At 37.0% G+C, this 11,014-nt stretch overlaps 1 protein-coding gene and 2 long non-coding RNA genes across 5 annotated transcripts in view; 1 reads left to right on the forward strand and 2 right to left on the reverse strand.

Moving 5' to 3' along the window:
* The window catches only part of LOC118598151, a 25,046-nt gene extending 22,995 nt beyond the window's left edge, over positions 1-2,051 (reverse strand). For both annotated transcript variants that reach the window (XR_004947263.1, XR_004947264.1), the window contains exon 1: positions 1,921-2,051. This is a non-coding gene — a long non-coding RNA (uncharacterized LOC118598151). The remainder of the gene's footprint in view (positions 1-1,920) is intronic.
* LOC112157865 (glutamate receptor ionotropic, kainate 2) overlaps positions 1,479-11,014 on the forward strand; it is a 114,091-nt gene continuing 104,555 nt past the window's right edge. For both annotated transcript variants that reach the window (XM_024290922.2, XM_024290924.2), the window contains exon 1: positions 1,479-2,027. In XM_024290922.2, the coding sequence (XP_024146690.1) occupies positions 1,910-2,027 (118 nt within the window). In that variant the 5' untranslated portion in view covers positions 1,479-1,909. The remainder of the gene's footprint in view (positions 2,028-11,014) is intronic.
* LOC118598152 overlaps positions 5,473-11,014 on the reverse strand; it is a 60,719-nt gene continuing 55,177 nt past the window's right edge. Inside the window, exon 3 of the long non-coding RNA XR_004947265.1 lies at positions 5,473-5,708. This is a non-coding gene — a long non-coding RNA (uncharacterized LOC118598152). The remainder of the gene's footprint in view (positions 5,709-11,014) is intronic.

The raw sequence follows: 11,014 nt of genomic DNA on the forward strand, positions 1-11,014 counted from the left end.
CTGGCTCTCAATTTCAGCATTTTCAGCGTTTTCAACTATTGTGATTTCAGATTTCATTTTCAGCGTTTTCAGCTTCTAGCTTCAGTGATTTCAGCTATCACTTTCACCGTTTTCAGCTGTCATTTTCAGCGTTTTTAGCTATTAGCTTCAGTGATTTCAGCTATCATTTTCAGCGTTTTCAGCCATCATTTTCAGCTATAAACTTCAGTGATTTCAGCTATCACTTTCAGCGTTTTCAGCTATCATTTTCAGCGTTTTCAGCCATCATTTTCAGCTATTAACTTCAGTGATTTCAGCTATCACTTTCAGCGTTTTCAGCTATCATTTTCAGCGTTTTCAGCTATTAGCTTCAGTTATTTCAGCTATCATTTTCAGCGTTTTCAGCCATCAGCTTCAGTGTTTTTAGCTATCAATATCAGCATTTTCAGCTATCAGCACTAGCATCTTCAGCGCCAAATTTAGCTTACAGCATTCACACTAGTATCGCAGATAATGCTATATATCTAGTTCCTAATTATGTTAAAAAGTTACAGTTTTAAAGTTTAAAATATTTGTTTTAGATTGTTCAATAAATGTGTATCCTGTTCGGCCCTCAAGTTAGCGTGTGTTTTGGATTTTGGCCCCTTGTGTGATTGAGTTTGACGCCCCTGATTTAAAGTTTACAATACATAGATGTTACATATAAAGTAAACTTCAAGTATAGTGCCTCACTTTTAGCATGGACTAAGTATATTTGTAGGACACGTAAATACACAAATTTTTACCCATAGGGGACCTCATGGAAGACAACTTTTCATACCCAGTTGATGTCTAAGTTATAAAATATTTCTTACTAACACTGGGGTTTCAGGGAGAAAAAGTCCAACTTTACTTTAATTTTCAACATTTTTTTTTATTGTGAAACATGATGGTGAGTACACGCAAAGCGTATTTTATTAGGTATACTTGGTGCTAATATAAAACAGCAATTAAACGTTATGTGTAGTATAGTATAAGTATAATAGTTGAATACTTTCTCAGAGTAAATTGGAAAACTTGAATTTTACAACATATAGTTTGTTTTAAAAAAGTATACGTCAAGTATACTGCCATATATGCAAAATTATAAACTGAAATTTCCCATTTAAAATAATATATATATATATAATTAATAGTTAGGAGTTTTGTTATTGTTAACATGAGGTCATTGGAAGAGAATTATTATTTATTTATATTTATTATTTGATGTTATATTTTAAGAAAATCTGTTCATTTTGCGAATTAATTTGGCTTTTCTAGAAGTTTTGCCTTCATATCTTCAGACAAACTGACACCGAGTTATTTGAGGAAATCTGCTGCAAACAAAGGTCGAATTCTTCTGATCAATTTCCTCCAATCTTTCCATCTTTTTTGCCTCCATGACATGTTCGTCTGCTCCTGCCTCCTTCCATCCCTCCTCTCTTTCTCGCTCCGCTGTTCCTCTGTGTGGTGCGCGTTCACAATACAAACCTTGGCTCGACGTCAGAGCCTGTGCAGCAGTGCAGTATAATGGGAGTGCAAGCAAACCAGAGAGCCTCATAGCGGGCTGCTGTGTCGCTGCTGTATCATCTGCTCCCCACTTCCTCTCCCGCTGCTCGAGCTCGGGTCCCCCCATCTCCGCTGGATCCATACCTCTCGACATGGATGTCCCACAGTCTCTCGAGCCCGAGGATTGCTGTTTGTTGGCGCAGTGAGCAGGAAGAAGGAGCCGGGAAAGCATCATGCTGGGACTGCTAATGGATTTAAGGAAAGCGCAAGTGACCATGCCGTGATCTTGCGCATCCAGGGCCGCCGTCACCCTGCCTTGCCCAACAGCAGTAGAAGAATTATTGGGGGATTGACCCCGCGCACCGGGGGGATTAGCCACTGAGCTTTTGTTCTAAAAAACAACATGAAGATTACCTCCCATCATCTGACGATAACCAGTCTCGTTCTCAACCTCAGGCTGCTCCCGCTTCTGCTGCTTTTTCTTGGTTACACTCACGGGATGCCACACGTTTTGAGATTCGGTAGGTTCCATCCAGCCTTTCTATAACGTGAAATGTCATTGCGTCCGTGCGTCGCGTCGCGCCGCTTCTCCGGAGTTGGCAAAGTGTTTGCTTTGGAGGCATTTTTACGCGCCTGTCTTTAAAGCGTCGCGGTGCTGCTTCTTCTTCTTTTTTCCATCCAGTGTAACTCCATCAAGGATGGATGGTTTTCCCCTTCCAACTTGAAATGATTGCCATAGTAACTCCGAGAGGCTGGAGCTGCAACCATGAGGAAATGAGCAACAGTTTATGGAAGCTAAATTTCACCATCAGCATCACATCTTAACATCCCAACTCCAGCTGAATCCATTATAGATTTATTGAAGTTTTTGGACACTTTTCAGGACTTTCTGGATTATATAGGATGCAGTCAAAGTTATTTAATGGAAAATTGTCTGTAATTATTGCTGATTACTCCAAGCGCGTAATGGTTCATAACTTCAAAATAGTGCAATTAGCGCCTGTTTCTGCGTGAAGCCACGCAATCCCGGTCTCTTGTGGTTCCTTCTGCTGCTTAATTAGATCCGTCTCAGGGTGGATGCTTCCTTGAATTCATATAAAAAGAATAGATTGACAACCCCCCTCATCCGATCCCACGACAGTGGATGTCATCAACAGTTGACAACATCTCCTACAAACCTCCAGTTCTCCCGTGGGTCCTGCTTAAAAGTCAGACTGCGTGCGCGCGAGCCGCAGCTATGGCAACGAGCTGTGGTTGTGTTGCTGCTGCATCCTCACTCGGAAGAGCGCTTTCCCCAGTCTCGCACATTGTCTGACAGACGCCCGGCGTATTCATTAATTTTTGGCCAACTGGAAACTCTCTGCATGAGTGCAGACTTCCTCATGCAGATAAAGTGCAGCATGAGATTTATTGTTTTACACTTTCAAGGGAAAATGGCCGCGGCTGCTGCTGCACACGCGACGTTTATACTGTTTTATCCACCAGACGCTTGGGGGTTTATTGGTTTGAATCAAAGATTTCAAACCTTTTCGGAATGCTTAGTAAGATAAAATTACAAAAAGAGAGGGTGAATTACTCAAAAATTTTAGTTTTTTCTTTCTTCAAGTTGGAATTGATTAAATTGATCAGTACATGTTTCTTGTTTTCATCCAGTTGCGCTAGAAGGAACGGAGTTGCATTTCAGCACCACGGACAGCGACCAGCTCAGAATGTGACTCACTGTTCCTGGAACTCTGCATGTCTTTGTGTTCTCGTCCTCTTTTGCCGAATTATCATTCTTGTTTCAAACATTCTATTGGATAAATCACACCTTTCAGATTAAAATAGCTCTAAATACGGGGTCCCCAAACTTTTTCCAATGAGGGCCACATAACTGTTTTCTTCTCTAATGTGGGGTCGGTTTGTAGGCTAACAGGAAAAGTGTAGCAATCAAACCCTAAACGTAAACATTTATGGCTTTCCAGAAAGTGACACAAATCTTTAACAGTTCATTTCTGTAATCTTCTTAGAGAAAAAAAATCCTAAAACATTTTAAAAACTAGATATATAGAATTACCTGTGATAATGCTAGTGGGGATAATGTAAGCTGAATTTGGACGATGAAGATGCTAGTGCTGATAGCTGAAGATGTTGAAGTTGACAGCTGAAATGGCTGAAGCTGATAGCTAGCTAAAATCTAACCGAAAAGTCAAATTAGCCTAAAAAACTAAAATGAATCTAAATCAGACAAAACAGCTAGCATGAAGTTGAAATATTAGCTAAATGCCAAATTAGCCGAAAAAACTGGTCAAATGTGTAATTTAACCAAAAAAGCTAGCATAAAGCTAAAAAATAGCTAAGCTCAAAATTAGCCTAAAAAATAACAAAAGTCTAAATAAACACTTAGCATGTAGCTGGAATATTAGCGAAATACCAAATTAGCCTAAAAAAGGAATATGTGTAAGTTAGCCCAAACAGCTAGCATAAGCTATAATATTAACTAAACTCCAAATTAGCCATAATACAAAACTGAAAAAGCCTAAATTAGTCAAAACAGCTATCATGTAGCTGAAATACAAGCTAATTGCCAAATTAGCCTAAAAAAACTGGTAAAATGTGTAATTCAGCCAAAAAGACTGGAATAAAACTAAAACATTAGCTAACCTCCAAATTAGCCTTAAAAAATGAACAAAAGTCTAAATTAGCCAAAACAGCTAGCATGTAGCTGAAATATTAGCCAAATGCCAAATTAACCTAAAAAATGGTATAATGTGTAATTTAGCCAAAACAGCTAGCATGAAGCTAAAACATTAGCTAACCTCCAAATTAGACTAAAAAAATGAACAAAAGTCTAAATTAGCCAAAACAGTTAGCATGTAGCTGAAATATTAGCGAAATACCAAATTAGCCTAAAAAAATTGAAAATGTGTAATTTAGCCCAAACAGCTAGCATAATCTATAATATTAACTAAACTCCAAATTAGCCATAAAAAACAGAAAAAACTGTAAATTAGCCAAAACAGCTAGCATGCAGATAAAATACAAGCTAAATGCCAAATTAGCCTAAAAAACTGGTAAACTGTGTAATTTAGCCAAAAAGACTAGAATAAAACTACAACATTAGCTAACCTGCAAATTAGCCTTAAAAAATGAACAAAAGTCTAAATTAGCCAAAACAGCTAACATGTAGCTAAAATATTAGCTGAATGCCAAATTAACCTAAAAAAAGTATAATGTGTAATTTAGCCAAAACAGCTAACATAAAGCTAAAATATTAGCTAAACTCCAAATTAGACTAAAAAACGGAAAAAATCCTAATTAGTCAAAATAGCTAGCATGTAGCTAAAGTATTAGCTAAACCCCAAAATAGCCCAGAAATCATAAGTAACTTCCAAAACAGTTGAAAAAGTTAGCATAGAAAGAGCTGAATATTTAAAGAGCTGAAGAGTTACAGAAAAATAATGATAATAAAGGAAAATTTGAATCATTATTCAATCAATAAATAGTCTATCTTCTCCCATCAAAGTTCGGTCTGTAGAGCGGTGGAATTAAAAGTCACATCGGCGTTTCTGATAGTGTGTGGGAGGGGCCGTGCCATATCCGGGACCCCTGCTCTAAATAACTCCAATTTCAGCGACGACATACGTACAGGTACAAAGCATCTTGGGAAAAATGGAATCCCATTGATTCCTTTCCCACAGCGCTTCCTGTTTTACAGGATGTGCTTACTCAGCATCTAATCTCCGCTGGAGTCTGCCTAAATGAGGAGGTCAGCTCCCTCGGGTCCGTCTGTTCCCTTTTCTCGCCTCCATTCTGCCCAGACAGCCGGCTCACAATGTACAAGCGTTGTTCTGCTGTCAGCCTGAGACCTTTACACACTGACATACACTGTAACACCACAGCATCGTCAGCCTTTTGTATTCGCAGCATCAAACTCAACGAGTGACAAGTGCTGCAGAGAAATGAGTTGGGTGGTGGGGGGGGGGGGCTCTAAGGAGCACCGGGTCAGGGGGAAAAACGCGAGGAAAAACTTCCACGTAAAATCCGTCATGGCGTTTAGTTTCTCTCATTCATAAATCCTACATGTAAATCATTGCGCTGGAAACAGAAATGGAGCCTGTGGAGTTTGCTGTAAAGGGTCTCTGGGGAGCAGATCCTCTTTTACCATCCATCTTCTTAGAGAGGCGAATAACAAAGAAGAAAATCCTCTACTCCAGCTCCACCTGTGAAGTGAGCATGAAAAAAAAAAAAAAAAAATGGGGATGAATAATGTATTAAGTTAATTGGGTTTGGCTTGCTTTTACTGTTTGAAAATCCTAAAAAAAATGACAGTAAAGAAATGAGATGGTGCAAAAGCTGTTCCCCATTCTTGATTGGAATCTTTCAGAGAAATGGAAATTCGGGGTGGTAATCAATTCCAAAGCATCTGCTGCTCGCTTGCTTGCTAGCTGGTTGGCTAAAGCAGGGGTCTGCAAGCCTTTTATCTCCCTGGCCAAACAGAAAATAAGTCAGGGAGAGTGCTGACCCAGTCAAGTCGACTGTTGGAGTCAACAGCTACCTGCTAATGGTTGCCTAGCCCAGGGGTCAGCGACCTTTAACAGTAAAAGAGCCATTTGGGCTTGTTTTATACTGATCAAAACCTATTTTTTCAAAAATATGAACAATGTCTATTTTTTGGCACGAAAAAAAAGCAAAAATATGAAAAGAAGCTAGCATTTCTCAAAATAGGATTTTTGTTTTTAATGTTTTTACCTTTTACCTTTAGTAGAAGCCAAATTAGCGAAAAAGCTAGCTCTTCGCTTAAGTACCAGCGGAACTCCTAGCCTAAAATTCCTCAGTGAACTAAATTAGTCTGAAAAATTAGCCTGTTTCTAAAATAGAAGCTAAATTCTAAATTACCTTAAAACTCCAGTAAACAACAAATTAGCCAAAAACGTTAGCATGTTGCTAAAATAAAAGCTAAACTCTAAATTAGCCTAAAAACTCCAGTAGATTATGATTAGCCAGAAATGTTAGCATGTTGCTAAGTATTTGCTAAACTTCAAATTAGCATAAAAAAGTTTCATTAGAGGCAAAATTATCAACAAAAAAAGATATAGCTCATTGCTTAATTCTAGCTTAACTCCTAAATAGTGTAAAATTCCTCAGTGAACTAAATTAGTCAGAAAGGTTAGCCTCCTCTTAAAGTAGAAGCAAAAATTTAAATTAACCTAAAACGTTAGCATGTTGCTGAAATAAAAGCTAAACTCTAAATTAGCCTAAAAACTCCAGTAGATAACAATTAGCCAAAATTGTTAGCATATTGCTTAAGTATTTGCTAAACTCCAAATTAGCATAAAAAGCTTCATTAGAGACCAAATTATCAAAAAAAAAAAAAAGAAATAGCTCATTGCTTAATTACTAGCTTACCTCCTAAATAGCCAAACAGTCGTCAGTGAACTAAATTGGTCAAAAAAGTTAGCCTGTTTCTAAAATAGAAGCAAAATTCTAAGTTAGCCTAAAAACTGAAGTAAATAACAAATTAGCCAAAAACGTTAGCATGTTGCTAAAATAAAAGCTAAATTCTAAATTAGCCTAAAAACTCCAGTAGATAACAATTAGCGAAAAATGTTAGCATATTGCTAAAGTATTTGCTAAACTCCAAATTAGCATAAAAAGTTTATTTAGAGGCCAAATCATCAAAAAAAGAAAGAAAAAAGAAATGGCTCGTTGCTTAATTACTAGCTTAACTCCTAAATAGCCTAAAATTCCTCAGTAAACTAAATAGTCAAAGAAGTTAGCCTGTTTCTAAAATAGAAGCAAAATTCTAAACTAGACTTAAACCCCAGTAAATAACAAATTAGCCAAAAACGTTAGCATGTTGCTAAAATAAAACCTAAACTCTAAATTAGCATAAAAACTCCAGTAGATTATTATTAGCCAGAAATGTTAGCATATTGCTAAAGTATTTGCTAAACTCAAAATTAGCATAAAAGTTTAATTAGAGGCCAAAGTATATAAAAAAAAGAAAATCTAGCTTTTTGCTTAGTAACTAGCTTAACTACTAAATAGTCTAAAATTCCTCAGTGAACTAAATTAGTCAGAAAAGTTAGCCTGTTACTAAAATAGAAGCTAAATTCTAAATTAGCCTACAACCCCCAGTAAATGACAAATTAGCCAAAAACGTTAGCATGTTGCTAAAATAGAAGCTAATCTCCAAATTTTTGAAAATTCTATTTTTCTTTAGCCAGAGAGTCACCATGGAGAGATAAAAGAGCCACATGTGGCTCTGGAGCCGCAGGTTGAGACTCCTGGTCTAGCCAAAACTACATAAAAAATGAATAAATAAATAAACAAAGCCCACAGAATAAGACTACCAAGGTCCAACACAAAACTAAAATAACAAAACCCAGCAGTGGAAGACTGTTGAGGACAAAGAGGAAAAAAATAACAAAAAAATGTTATTTTTATAATTCAGCTTTTGTTTGTGATATTATATTTATAATAATAAATTAAGAAGGTTATGAATACAAATCCAAATCTCCTGCATGTTTTTTCTATGCTGCATCCAGCACCAACTTTCTGTCACAGATGTAAGAAAATATGAAAGAAAAATGTCCTTTTTTGGGTCCTAAAGTAGTTTGTGGCTGTGAGTGACAGAATCATCTCTACCATCTGCAAACATCATTGGCAGACGCGGCGTTTCCCTGGGCTGCTGAAAGCTCTGTTGACTCACAGATTCTGTTTGTTTATTTCCTGGCTTTGTTTATGTTTTTCCAGTATAGCATGTGTGGTAAAAGCAAATTTTATCTTCCTCCCTCGATAAACAAACGCTTTATTGCATTTCTCGTATGAAACTTTTCCCAACTTAAAGAACACGGAACGAATTCCAGGGAAGTTATTAGTTAATTGAGTTGATTTGCTTGTGCGTTCTGCCAGCCGGAATTATCTGGAGTTCAGTTCGGGATTGCAGGAACGGCGGATCAGTCTGTGCTTTGGCGCGCCGCCAGTACGTTCATTGCAAACACATTTAAATACACACAAAGCTGCTTATAATATTCATGTGTCACTTGGCTTCACTTTAGCTTATAGAAATGTGAAACTATCTCTGCTGGCAAATAATTTCCATGGTTTAAAAATACCCCACTGTGGGTTTCAAGAACAAAGAGGAGATCTGTCTTCCATTAGCATGCAGCACCACACATGGGCTTGAAGCAGCGAACTATCTAGATGGATTTCTAAAACATGTTTACAGTCCTGAGTCTTTGAAGGTCTCGCTGTCATGCCTCCGTTACAAAAAAACTCGATGTTGATTAATTCGGGCTACAGATTTCTTGCCATTTTGAAATGGCAAATATCTGTGAGGTATGAAATTAGTTTTCTTGCTGTGCTCAGAGTTGAGTCAATTTTGGAGCAACATTTTAAAAGATTATTTACATATAAGGAGGTTGGAATGGAGTGACCTTGTTGGAGTCATTTTTTTAAGAATTGTTTTTATCTCCAGCCTTTCATTCTGTGTTATTGTCACATGCGGTTTGGGGTTAAAGGTTATACGTGCAATCGTGCTGCAAAAGCGTCCCTGGAGAGGAGCCCTGCAGCACGTCTTCCTGCTTTGGTTGTGTGGCTGAAGGTCAGAGCTGAAAGCACTCCCATGATTCTTTGCATATTTTAATGCCGTGGCTTCAAGGGAAAACGAGGAGAATTTGAGGTGTTAGAAAACAAGAGTGTTTGTTGGAGAGGAGAAGAAAGTGTGAGTGAGAAGAACAACAGTGAGGCCAGAAGATTGGGAGTAAAGATAGATTAGCGGTCCACTCTCGGCCCACGCTCGGTTGTGGTCTTTTATTACCATTTTCTGATGGCTTTTGTGTGGAGAGACAGAAAGGAGAGTGAAGTGTGCTGGGGAAATGCAGTGGGAGGCCAGGAGTCATGCACTGCATCTCTGAATAAATGTCAGCAGAATCGTATTAGCAAAGCTGATAACTTGCCTGCAACTATGAGATATGCATGAAAAAGCTCTTAGAGAAAGGAAACATAATGGGAACACGAATGTCCTTGTGGTTTCCCTTGAAGAACTGAACCCAAAATGTGTTTTTATTAGCCTTTATTAGTGGATTGTCTCAACCTCCAGTAGAGTGTAAAATGGTGAGAATTAATGGAAATCAATATGTTGGCACCGCTAAAAGCAATAGTAAAAAAAAATGTCTGCAAAGCAAATAAGCAAGTTCTAATCTGTGAGCCAAAATTATTAAAAGTGTAAAATAAGCTTTTTATCCTCAATAAAATGCAACTTTAAGCACTGGCGTAAATATTGCAACCAAAAATTCCTGTTTATTGAAACAAAATGACACACTTTGCATCAAAAGTTAGGCTAATAAGAAGCTAATTAACTGTAAAGTCTCGTAATAGAAAGAACAAAACCGGTTCTGTCACCACTTTGTTTTGAAAGGATTTATTGTTCTAATTGGTGCTAAACTGCTGAGAGTTATAAAGTGGTCACTGACAACCTTTTGTTCTTAAGTTCCTTCAAGATTCAAAGTGCACTTTTGAAAAGTTTTTCTTTTGTTCTGTAAGGTCAGCACAGCCACAAGTAAAGATCTTTTCACGCACAGCCGGCCCTCGAGGCCTGGATTTGGACACTCCTGGCCTATTGCAACACACAATCAAGCCACACCTTTAGGTACTTTTAATTAAAAGTCTATGTCATCTGTCAAAGTCAAGGCCCAGGGGCCGGATCCGGCCCTCCATATCATTTTATTGTTATTAATTTTATCTTCCGTTTATTTCTAACTTGTTTCATTTTGACAAAATATATTTTTACGGAGAGTAAAACATTAAAAGTTATTTAAGGTTTAAGTTGATTTATTCAGGAATATTATTCCTGCTTTTTATTATTTATAATTATGTTAAAAAGTTACATTTTTAAAGTTTTATAAACTAACCTTCTGCTAGCTTTTTGGACTTTTTTTACATTTACTAAGATTTTTAGGCTATTTTAGAGCTAACCTAATATTTCTGCTACATGCTACCTCTTTTTTGTTTTGTTTTTTAGGCTTGGAGTCAGGCTAATACTTACATGCTAGCTGATTTGGCTAGTTTAGTCCTTTTTTACATTTTTTGGATATTTTGAAGTGTAGCTAATATTTTAGCTACATGCTAGCTGTTTTGGCTACTTTAGGTTTTTATGTGGCTATTTGGGAGTTTACCTTATATTTCAGCTACATGCTAGCATTTTTGGCTAATTTAGGCATTTCGTTTTACGTTTTTTTGTGGCTGTTTTGAAGTTTAGCTAATAGTTCAGCTACATGCTAGCTTTTTGGCTAATTTAGACTTTTCTTTTTACGTTTTTTTGTTTGTTTGTTTGTTTTGGAGTCAGGCTAATATTCATACGCTAGCTGATTTAGCTAATTTAGTCCTTTTCTTTAGTTTTTTTTATATTTTGAAATTAAACTATTTCTTTAGCTACATGCTAGCTGATTTAGCTAATTTAGTCCTTTTCTTTAGTTTTTTTTATATTTTGAAATTAAACTATTTCTTTAGCTACATGCTAGCT

This window comes from Oryzias melastigma, linkage group LG24 (assembly GCF_002922805.2).
Source record: "Oryzias melastigma strain HK-1 linkage group LG24, ASM292280v2, whole genome shotgun sequence".
NCBI classification, from domain to species: Eukaryota; Metazoa; Chordata; class Actinopteri; order Beloniformes; family Adrianichthyidae; genus Oryzias; species Oryzias melastigma.